The sequence below is a fragment of the Macrobrachium nipponense genome, chromosome 9, assembly GCF_015104395.2.
Source record: "Macrobrachium nipponense isolate FS-2020 chromosome 9, ASM1510439v2, whole genome shotgun sequence".
Lineage (NCBI taxonomy): Eukaryota > Metazoa > Arthropoda > Malacostraca > Decapoda > Palaemonidae > Macrobrachium > Macrobrachium nipponense.
In genome coordinates, this window is record NC_061110.1 from 10,055,393 (window position 1) to 10,067,721 (window position 12,329).

General features: G+C 35.5%; 1 protein-coding gene across 1 annotated transcript in view; it reads left to right on the forward strand.

Annotated features, from left to right (window-relative positions):
* LOC135218620 (activating molecule in BECN1-regulated autophagy protein 1-like) overlaps positions 1 to 12,042 on the forward strand; it is a 126,433-nt gene extending 114,391 nt beyond the window's left edge. Inside the window, exons 8-12 of the mRNA XM_064255056.1 lie at positions 559 to 1,352; positions 1,503 to 1,571; positions 2,916 to 3,035; positions 4,542 to 4,702; positions 6,206 to 12,042. Coding sequence (XP_064111126.1) covers positions 559 to 1,352; positions 1,503 to 1,571; positions 2,916 to 3,035; positions 4,542 to 4,702; positions 6,206 to 6,406 — 1,345 coding nt within the window. The 3' untranslated portion in view covers positions 6,407 to 12,042. The remainder of the gene's footprint in view (positions 1 to 558; positions 1,353 to 1,502; positions 1,572 to 2,915; positions 3,036 to 4,541; positions 4,703 to 6,205) is intronic.
* Positions 12,043 to 12,329: the final 287 nt, after the last annotated feature.

A 12,329-nucleotide genomic window follows, 5' to 3' on the forward strand; every position in this document is an offset into this window, starting at 1 on the left:
CAGGTAAGTTGAATGTATAAAAATGATATTGTTATGATACAATAAAGTTTTATACATACTTACCTGGCAGATATATACAATTAATTGCCCACCCAGCCTCCCCTCAGGAGACAGGTGGTAGAGAAAATCTGATAGAAAACAGGAATGGTTCCTATTCCTGCCACCCAGCGGCAGGTCGGTAGATCACCTGACCTACCTGTAGTGTGTGCGCGAAATTCGAATTTCTGTCGGACGACGGAGTCTAATAGCTAAGTATATATCTGCCAGGTAAGTATGTATAAAACTTTATTGTATCATAACTATCATTTTTTTACTTTCATTCAATTATAGAAATTTGGGATGGTGCAATTCAGGCCAATTTAAGTGATGTGTATGTTTTAAAACTTTTTCTTCTTTTTTTTTCTTTTAGTAAAACTTATATTGTTTTCATATAAACCCTTCAGTTACATAATTACATCAAACTTCAGTGGATATTTTACTCTTGTTTATGTGTAAAATGAAAATTTTTTAAGTAGATTTTGTTTTTAGTTTGCCAAGCATTCTTCATTACTTTTGCAGATCTTATGAAGAGCGTCCTATATCTCGCCTTCCCAATCCATTCCGTGATGAAGAGATGGGTGCTACTGGTGAGGCATCAAGGTCAGATATTGCTTCTTCAATTGATTTAGATCTCTCCCCTGGCCTTCATAATCTCACAACATTATTTGAGACTGTGCGTATGGCCAGCGAAGAATTGCGAAATGATGAAGGGGGTGGCAGCGAGAATAGCTCAACACAAGAAAGCACAAGACCCATCACGAACGTACCAAGACGTTTGACAGACTTTTTAAGAAGGTCTGGAAATTTAGCACAGCAGCAAAACATGAGTAGTGGAAATGAAGCAAGTGGAACTAGAAGTACACGTGCAAATTCCTCCTCTGTACCACAACTCGTTATTCCTCGCATTACCCTAAGTGACCCAAGTGGCAGTGAAAGTCAGGTGGAAGATGATGCAGCCAGTAACCAACCTTCCAGGACCTCATATAATGATAGAGCTGAATTTAGCACAAGATCAGTTTCTGGCGTTCCGCTGAGACTTCTTGGTCGGCAGTACGCTGTAGACCGTCGCAGTCCAGACTCTGAGGATAATCCGAGTATTCCTGAAGTTCTCCCGGATGCATTGTATCACTCACCTGATCCAATACCTTGGAGAGGACCTTATGATCTCGGACTTCTGAGAGGTCCTGGATCTGAAATGCTGTTCCGTCCTAACATTCAGAGAGTGCCGCCTGATCGAGCTGCTGAGAGGGAAGCTGATAACTTTTTCAGTCGACCTTATTATGCCTCACATCCAGCTTCAAGAACAATGACAGGTTAGTAATGGTATATGTTTATATGGAATCTACATTGTGTTATTGTTCATATTGATCTGAGGAAAAAGTTTTAATTTATGCTGCAGTAGGTAGTTTTGTTTGTGATTTTCATTTTAATGTATTCTGATATAAGCATTGTATTTTTTATAGCTTCACTGCAAACACATCGAATCCAAGCTTGGGATTTTACCAACTACCAGATACCTGATATATCAGACAGTAAGTTCTGACTTTATGCTTGTTGTAATAGACATGGTGATTTTCATGTAGACTTAATAGTATTGGCCTTTTGAGCAAATGCACATTAAGTTATCTATGGAAATGGAAAGCTTTATATATCTCAACAGTGAACAGTTTAATTTGTTTTTCTTATCGTGCAATCCAGAGATTTTCAGATAACCAAAGATTATAGTCTTCAGTGTGTGTGTGTGTGTATGCATGCGTCTTGTTTTACCATAGACTAACAGGTTCCAGTAGCTGTATTAGGTTTTAAAATTGTCTGTAGCCCTGATTATTGGTGTGAGACTTATTATTGGTTGCTTAATTGGCAACATGGGAATTTAGGATTTATAAAAAGAATGCCCCCTCCTAATAGAATTTAATTTTTTAAAAAAGGAAACTTTTCTTCAAAATTATACTGTCAAATATTGAAATATGGCAGCACTGTCCAAAAGCTATTGTAGGAATGACCAAAAATTATGGAAAAAGGACTTGGATTAATGCCTCTAGACTTGTCAGATGTAGCCAGTTCATGAAATAGAGTTTCATATATAAACCTATAAAAGAAAAATTTCACAATAAATATAGATGATTATCAGAAGTTATGTATATGGTCATATCTAGTTGGTGTCATAGTATGTAGCAGCATTATTATGTGTTTGTTTCAATTTGTCCACACTGCTTGAGAAGATGTGAAAGTGCCATATGAATAGATGTGATAAGACTTGGGTGTATTATGCCTCTCCCACCCCTCCCCCCATTTTTGTTTAATGCAACCAGGAAAATAGGTCAGTTATTAGAAAGAATATCACCTAACATTAAAGCAAAAAATACCTCGACCACACAGGAGAGGGAATAATGTAGCAATCAGAAATTGGAAGGAGGTGAAAAATGCAAATGTTAGGTGGCAGAACAGAGCTGAGGCCTGGTGATATTCACAGAGTAAATGTTGAGTGTTATGGTCTACTCGATGTCATGTACATAGCTCCTTGATTGAGAGAAATGTGATATTAGCCTTACCTTATAGTATAAAAAAGATCTCAAGAGTCAAGGGCTGGGGTTCTTAATTATACAAATTGCCTTTGATTTGTTTGTGTTTAGAAAGGGAACAGGGGAATGAATGCCCATAATCATGGAAGCACATTAGTGAAATGGGTGTGGATAATAGTTGGAGTGTAAGTAGTAGGACATTGTAAAGTATTTTAGAATTTTACAGCAATGATAGTGTATGCTCAAGAAGAAGGTTGGTATTGATTTGTAAGACATTAACACTCAGAGTATAAAGTTCATATGCTCTTTTATGATTGTCTCTTGTATCACCGGACATTGATTTTGTCTTTTCAGGCTTATCTAATTTGGTAGTAGGGAAATGTAAAATTCATAATGATGCAAGTGTTGATGTATCAGCTGATGGTACCTTGTTGGCTGCTCTGGTTCCTGAGAGTGAAGCTATGATTATGGTTGGTAAGTATCTCTCTCTCTCTCTCTCTCTCTCTCTCTCTCTCTCTCTCTCTCTCTCTCTCTCTCTCTCTCTCTCTATCTCTCTCTCTCCGACCTCTCTTCTCTCTCTCTCTCTCTCTCTGTGACTTTTTAATGCTAGGAGTAATGCAATCTGCATTCCAAATAAGATGGATCTGTTTGGGAGATAGAATGAAGAAAGAGTAAAAGCAAAAAAGATGTGAGTAGTCGGAGCTCCATTTGTGCTATCCTATAATTAAGACAGGAGGACCTTGATGAGAAAATCCTCACTCCACCATTGTGAAGCCACTCATCCTCCTCCTCCTCCTCCTCCTCCTCCTCCTCATCCCCTCCCCCCTCCTCCTCCCTCCTCCTCCTCCTCCCCATTGGCAGATGTGACAAGCGGAGTTCCACAGAGTTCTGTTCTTGGCCCCTCTTGTTTTTTTTTTTTTTTTTTACATTAATGACATTGTTGTAGGCTTATCTAGCAGGATAGCCAAATTTGGAGATGACACCAAACTTAGGTGTAAATGCAGCAGATCCAGATACATAGGAAAGTTCAAGAAATGATCTAAAGAAAATAAGACAATGATCAAAAAGATGGCAGATGTCTTTTAACTTGGATAAGTGTAAGGTGTTTCAAATAGGAACAAACAACCCTCATGCCAATTACATGCTGCTTGGGAATAACATAAATAGTGTAGAACAAGAAGAGGACCTTGGAGTCATTATTACCAAGAACCTAAAATCCACAGAACAGTGTATAAAAGCTGAAAAGAAGGCACAGAAACTAGTGGGGTACATAAAGTGGCAGCTCTAATACAGAAACAAGGAAATGGTGCTGCAGCTCTACACATCAATAGTTAGACCTCATCTTGATTATGCCGTACAGTTTTGGCCACTAACACTAAGAAAGGACATAAAGAGATTAGAAGGGGTACAAGCAAGAGCCACAAAGTTAATTCCATCCGTCAGGCAAATAGATTACCAAAGATGACTGGAGTGCCTGAACGTGTATGGCTTAGAAACATGACGATTGCGAGGACAACTAATAGAAACATTCAAAATACTGAAAGGCATAACAAAAGTAGACAGTAAACTATTTATGTTAAATGAAAACCAGACAAGAAATAATGGATGGAAACTAGAACTGAAGCGATGCAACACTGTGAATGAATAGTAGAACCTGCTCCTAGAGATAAGTGAGCACACAATGTCTCTTTGGATGGATTATTAAGTCTTTGAGACATCCTAATCCTTGTAACTCCTCCTCCTCCATTGTGAAGCCACTCATGTTTCCTCTTCCATTTCCATAAGGTATTCTCTCCTCCTCCTCCTCCTCCTCTTTACTTGGAAAGTCTGTGTTTCAGTTTCCACACTTTTAAAAAAATCTGTTGTATTTTAAGATTGAATTCCTTATAAATATTGTGGAGTACTACCATATTTTGAACCATAGTCATTTCACTGAACTAACTAAAACATAACTTGAAATGTACTATATTGTTTTTCCAGGTGTCTACAGTTTAGAAAATCGTTCCTTGGGTCAGCTCTTATACAGTTACATATTTGCACCCAACACCATTTGTGTAAGTTTGTCTCCAGTGGCAAGGCATTTGGTGGTGGGATTTTGTTCACAAATGCCACGGCTTATCCCACATCACAATACAAAGCAGGTGAGTTTGTTGTAATTATTTTTGGGGGAGCTGTTTGGGAAAGCTAATACTCTAATCTTATGTAGGCATGTAGAAAATAAGAAAAAAGTATGGCAGACAAAGAACAGGATGTTACCCTTGAAAGAAGAGGGTGACCTTTCTTTTAAAAGAAGGAAGATTGTAAAATTAGGGAGAAGTTAGTAATAAGGGAATTCTAAAGATACTTTTTAGTAAGGAGACCTGTATGATTCCTTTATTGAGTCAGATGTCGGCACAGGCAGTCCCTGCTTACTGATGGCATGGGTTAGCAGTGAACCGATTTTACTGCGCTTGTCTACGAATGTTGATAACTGAATTTTTGGCAGTGATCTCTGGTTAATGATGCCATTAAGCGGATTATTATTAGCACCACTCTCCAGTTAGCAGCGCTGATCTCCAGTTAACGGTGACATTAGGCTTGTTAGTAGTGCTATTATTGCCATTTTCAGTTAGCAGTGCTTAGCCGGGAACGGAACCCCGCTGTTAACCAGGGACTGCCTGTACTTCTGAGTTTATAGGAATTGCAGACCATTAATGCCCTTAAGGCCTTGCCAATAGAGTAGGCTAAGCCAAATTACCTTGTTGATATTACAGTAAGCACAGTGGTTGTTGCAGATGACTTAAGTAACTTTTGTTGGGAACGATTCTTTCAGTGAGGCTTGCATTATCAAGAGTGAGGGAAAGGGTTCCATATTGTCATCACCATCTCCATGTACCATTGCATTCCATTTCCATGGTACTCTACTAGGCAACCTTGTTAAGTTAGAGTGCCTTTTTGAAAACTCATTTTACTGATGGACTCCTACATTTTCACAGAATTCTGGACTTCAAATCCTTATTCTCTTCTGGTTTCTACCCATCCTGTAGTTGAAGGACCATGGTACCCTCCTTTTTTCTTCCCGCTTAAATTGTAATTCAAGCTTAATTTAATTAATGGGGTTTGTTTCGAACAAATAATTTATATTAATCATACTTGGTGACGTAATGCCCTCTCCCCTGCATTAAATGGTATCACACTGTATGTGGATGGTTTGAATAAGTATATACAGAACACTGTGTACCTATTGTTGATAGAATAAGGTACAGAAACTACCAAGTCCACTATTAAAATAAAATTAAATGCATTTGTAAGCGGGGATTAATAATAGGTTGTTCAACAGACCACTGAGTGAAGAGACAACTAGCTGAACATACACTTTGTTGGAATGCCAGGCTCCTAGCTTGGCTTTCCAATGATTTGGTTATTGATTGAAATTGCTGATAGTAATGAAGAATATAAGTATATTACAGACTGTTTTTATGGGTAATTTGAAAAACTGTTATCCTTCAGTACCCAGCTGTAGTAAACTGACAATTTTAATGTGATCTTGTGCAGTAATGCCTGTTATTGATGTAGCTCTTTCATTAATTTGATAACATATTCTGTCTTTTATATTTGAAGTTATATGTTGGTAATGCATATTTATACTGCGTTTTTCTCTGTAGGTTGTTGCTCAAATATACAAGCTCTGCGACAACCCGATGTTCCACCGGCAGGGGCAGGCAGGTCACCTGCAGTTCTTGAGAGACATTGAGGTGGTATGTGATCACCGACACACTTCGCTAAACTGCATCCGCTGGCTTCCTTACCCTGGCCAAGGCCTGATTTATGGTAATAATAGAGGGCAATTAAACATACTACGGTGATTGGATTTAGGTAGATTAGTATACATTTTTTCATGCAATATTTAAATTGTGAAGAGGCTGCTGTTGTTTTACTTTCATGTATTGATGTGAAAAGGGAAGAAGCATCTTTTTAGTGCCATTTATTGATGGGGGATCATTTGTTTAGACGTGAGCTAGCCTTAGTTGGATATTTGATTATCAAGGTAAAGCTTAAGTACATAATCTGTTGTGTTTGGTGATCACTAGCACTAATTTTGTTGCATTATTAAGATTTGAAGTAAAGGTATAATAATGTAGCTATTAAATGATTTACTTCTCTTCGGGCGTTACAGACACTTTACTCTTATGTGTTGTCCCCTTTCATGTTTGTGTGTTAGTACTCTGGTCGGTAGAAAACAGATGAACCGTAAATGGGTGCAGAGATGCTTGAATGACAGTCTTTGTATCCTACACAGTACAGTATTTTTGAGACGAGAGCATTTTCTGCATATCTTGTAATTATGCATTTACAGGTTTAAATATTTATTGGTGTTAGTAGACTTTCAAGCCTTGTCACCTTGTTTATAGAAATTTGTTCCATTTAATTTATGTATTTATCTCTCTCTCTCTCTCTCTCTCTCTCTCTCTCTCTCTCTCTCTCTCTCTCTCTCTCTCTCTCTCTCTCTCTCTCTCTCTTGCTTTATCATCAGCCATAGCAAACCCACTTTTACAAAATTATCCGTCCAAGAATTCAATTTTATCATTCCATCAGAATGATGATTTGTACAGTGTTCTGTTGCACTTGTTGCTTTGAATAAAAATGAAAAGGCAGTTCTTTTTGAACGAGAAATGTCTCCAGTCACATTGATAGGTAGCTTTACTGACATTTTTCTTTTATTAAGAACTTACTCACTGGAAGCCAGTAGACTTCCTCTTCCATACTTATCATTTCTATGGTTATTAATGAATAGGTGCTTTTACCTGTCGCAAGTATATCACATGCCTTCCTTATGCAATAATGAAAAGCATCTAATGGAAGGAAAGGGGTATTATTGCTGTTTTTCACGTACAACAAGCATACCATATCTTATTTTTTGCAATTTATAAATGTCTAAACCCTATCTCTTCTGTAAAATAACTGAGACCTGAGGAATCTTTTACTTTTCATATTAACAGTACTTGCAAGAATTGTATATATAACTTTCAATGTTGTTTTTGGAAGCCATTGGACACCACAGGGTCATAGGTGGTTTTTGCATTTGGGTTTGCCTTGAAAGCAGCTTTAAACTATTTTGAAGTGAAAGATACTCTTGAGGATTGAGTAAGAACTTTTACAGTTCTTCTTTGGCTTGGTTGATGCACTTTTGTGTTTTTCATCCGAATTAACATTATGATATTATGTAGTTAAGGAGCCAAAGCAATTTTTTCTGTGGTAGTAATTATTTTATCAGACCTTTTTAGTACTCAGGATGGAGTGCTATGTTGTTTTCTTTTTTATGGCTTATTTTTTCATCTGGGTCTGAAAGACTTTTATTTACAAACAGTAATATTTATGGAGATAAGCCTTCCATCTCATGGCATAATACCAATTAGTCATGATTACTTTAGTAGTTTTGCTGCTAATGTGACTAATTCAAACTTCATTTTATTTTATGATGCAACATGTGGAGTATATTCATGTCTTATGATTGGCAGTATTAGGTGATTTTGGTGTTATCTATTGCTGCCATTTTCCCAGCCAAGAGTAATGTATTGATAGCTTACTTTTGAAGTGAGATTTTTGCCAAATGGTTTGGTTAAATTGCAGTATAACTTTTAGTAAAAGTGACTGAAAATCATTTAATGGTTTTCTATATCATAATAGTTTAACCAGACGTCATATTGAAAAATTTAGCATCCTACAATAGAGCCAGAGATTTTCTACTTCTATGTGAGCCCCATAGTAAAGTACTACTGTTTAAAGTGGGCCTTTCAAGGTGCCCAGTAGATGGTATGGAAGGATCATCTCAGCCTTTTGTCACTGGGTACATTGCTGTACCTGTAACTTTACTTCTGTTATGTTTGTTTTTCCTTGTTTAGCTGTCAAACTTGTTTAACTTTACCATGCTCCAACTTTTGTCCATTTTGAAAAAAAAAATCTTGAGAAAATCTCAGGCTGTATCAATGAATTTTAAATTTTTATTATAATAATATTGATGATCCTTCATGAAAGGAAACTGAAAAGCATTGACAAAGTTAAATAAGTTGGACGGCAAGTGGAAGAAGATCAGAGGAAACAGATTTAAAATCAGAAACAAGATACATTGCACATGGTGGCGGAAGTGACACTACAGTACATAGGTCCTTTAGTAATGCCTATAATGTGCCACTCAAGGCACACTGTAGGTAGTACCCTACACAGAGTCAGAATTGAATGAATGTTCTGAAAAGGAAGGACAGAACAGGCTACATTTCCATTATGGAGATGCCAGTATTTTTTAAAGACTATTTATATAGAATATGTATGCTGTATTGTATATATTTTACTTGATGTTTAATCTTCATTTATGCAAAATATTTTTATGCATGTTGGTAACAAATATGAAAAAATAATTGTTCAAAAAGTATTTAATGTGTGAAACCTTCCAAGCCCAGAAATGTACCTTGAAATTAGTTAAGAAGTTGGTCATATGACTTTTTTTACACTAATTTGCAATTTCAAAGTTGTTGAAGAAAGATACATTTTAAAGTTGTTGAATAGATACAAAACCCATCCTAAAAATTTTTCAGATAATGAAATGGCATGATCTGTCTAACCTGCTTAGTGTACAATATGACTTTTAGCTTATAAAATATTGTTTTATCCTCTAATGTATTATGTTTTGAAATAATGACAGTGAAGTAAGTGTATTCACTCTAAGAAAGGTTTGTTCATTTACTTTTCTTTAAAAATGACAAGTACACTTTTTTTTTTTCAATTAAAGGCAGGTTCAATGATTGAAGAATATACTCCAAGAACGGGAAGTAAAGACTCATGAAGTTAGTTGACCCTTGAGTGTGCAACTCCCATATAGTATGAGAATTATATAATAAAAGACTTTGGCTAGTATGTTTGCTTTACAGTATCTTGGAAGCAAAAGATAAATCTCACACATTGCATTCCTCGCTCCTGAAATTGGTATTGAAAAAAAATATCCCTTTGTCCTGACTTACTGACTTGTGATGCGTTGTAACCCTAACTCAAGACAGAATAAATAATAGCAGTTTAAGGGGAATGTTGTTAAGAAAGTGAATGTACAGGTTAGATAGAATCTGGGGAATAGCAGTGCAAAGTATTTTTCTTATTTGTTTAGGTTTTCATACAAGTGCAATCCTTTTTTTTTTCAGTTTTCGTTAGTAATGACTAGTAGTATGGTTCTGTTTCTTGTCAGCAATTTTTATTTTTATCAAAAACAGATGTTTGTACTATATATCCATATGTGTCAGTGTCCCTTTATCTTTAGTAGATTTTGAAAAGCATGTTTTTCTATGAAATTCAGTTAAAACTGATCCAGATGAAAGCCTTCAAAATACTGCTAACTGTATGTCTTTTTGTTAATTTTTCATGTCATTTTTATTGCACCATGTATTTTATGAGATTTGCCACATCGGTTGTGATGTGAGAGATCTAGAATATTTCCATTTTAAGTGCAATGAAGGGCAGGTTTTGTTCTAAGCAGTATAAAACTGCTGATGAGAAATCACCAGTTAACTTGTTTGTAGGATGCATGATAGACTTTCGTATAAGAAGGAAAGCTACCGTACGATATGCTTACGTATTACTATACCATTATATGGGCACATGTAATAGGGAAGAAATTTAGAAAATACATAAAGGAAGGAAGTGCAGTATATTAGAGAAAGAAGGAAAAGAGCACTCCCTGAAATAATCAAATGTATTGTATAAGATACACATCTACACAAGAAATAGCAAAGCTGTCAAAACAAATTCTTTAAAGAACCATGTAGACATGGATTTAGTACCAGGTGTAGTTGGTTAAAGCTTTTTCAGAATGTTCAACCTTCTTGGCCATATCCCACCCAAGCTCTGCTCTTGACCCTATAGCACATGTATGGCAGCTGAGAAACCCATATCTGGAGTTAGTTAAGAATATCTCACATGGCTGAAAGTGATCCGCTTGTGAATGTAATGACAGTGTATGCATAGTAAAAACAAATAGAAAACTTTTCTTAGGAAATTTCAAATAGACATGAATATATAATGAAGCTCAGGTTAGTTACCTTAACTTATCCTCACCCCTCATGCAGAAAACAAAATTTGCTTGGTGAGGTATGTTAGAACGTTTTGCATCAAGTGTTGTGTAGATGTAAGATACAGTGAATGCATTATCTATTTAGAAAGTATGAGGTTCTCCCTGTTCATATGGGGAGGATGTTTTCTAGCATGTTTTTTCACGGAGGATATGATTTTGAAAGATTTCAAATCAAAACTGATGGTTGTTTGAAATATAATATGGAAACTGTTGGGTTCATTTCATGAGGAGAATAGAAAAAACAAAATGCCCATGATCCTTTACTGTGTATTTTGAGTATTTGTGCCTTAATGTAAACATTCTGTTGCAATGATTTAAAGCAGTGAGACTTTCTAAAATCCAATGCTAACATACTGATGTTATCTTGACAGATTTTTGTTGAATGAAGGATTTACAAACTGAAATAACAGGATTTCCCTTGTGTACTGTATTACCCTTTTACCCATGCTATTCATCTCCCAAAGTACAGTAGTAGAATAGCCTATATTATTTTGTTTCCATAACTTGAAGAACTTGGAAGGAGTTTTGTGAAGCTTTTTACTCTAATTATATTAGTGTGAAAATTATTGCTGTTGAATAGTCTGAAGTAGATAAGCAGCATATACACAAGTTTGTAACATTCTTAGAGAAATTAACATTTGTAAGTGGTGGTTTTAAGGTTCAGGAATTTTAGTGAAGTGCATATGTTTATACGATCCTGAATCTTGTCTTGAAGTGTATATTATACTGCTCAGTCTCTCATATATTGCTGTCTGTTGTGGTCATCTGTTTTTACCATCCAGAAAGATGTTGGTTTGTTTTTGTTTAGTTTTTTTTTTTACAACAATTTACTCCGTATGGACACTGTGGAGTTACAGTGTAGCTAAACTAAAAATGAAAATCTACCACTATGAGCCCTTACACACTGGGGATATGGCTGTTTCTCAACTTGAATGAGCTTAAGTAAAAGTAAAATTTTGAGAACATGATCTAGTCCTGTTTAATTGTGGCATTCCAGACCATTTTTTGCCCTGACTTCTATAATAGGAATTTCCAAGGAACTCTTCCATTTGCATTCATCTTATTTTCAGTGACAAATAGTTCATCGTTCATCACATCTTTGGATAATCCAAGAGTCATTGTCATCATTAATTTATGTTTTTGTGTTGGATAATTTAGCCTAGTATTTTTATAGTTTGGCATCTGCAAGTGATATATATACAGACTTTGTTAGAATGTACATTTAAAACACTGAATTAGTAAACTTTTTTTAAATGAAGTTTATATGCTTGTTGTTTCTCTTATTATTAGCAATTGGTTACTGTTTTTTTATTTTTATTTTTTTCATTTCTAAGTGTAAGGTAAAGTTTTAACCATAAAACTATTACAATAAAACTTGTAGAGAAATTTGTGTTATCGCATACATCCTTAAGCACTTACCAAAGAGAGTATATATATGCCATTAGTACTTCAAAATATTAATACATTATTATTCATAATGGTCAGAATTTATAGATGTTGAAAAACAGAAAAATTACAAATGAAAATTTTAGTAAAATATTAAAATTGAAAATAGCTTGCATAGCCTCTTAGAATTGGCTGTCGAAACAGAATGAAACAAGTTATTTTCTGTAAATTTAGCTTCATACGTACTTCAAAAACATATGAGATGAACTTGAGTGGATCTCTAAACC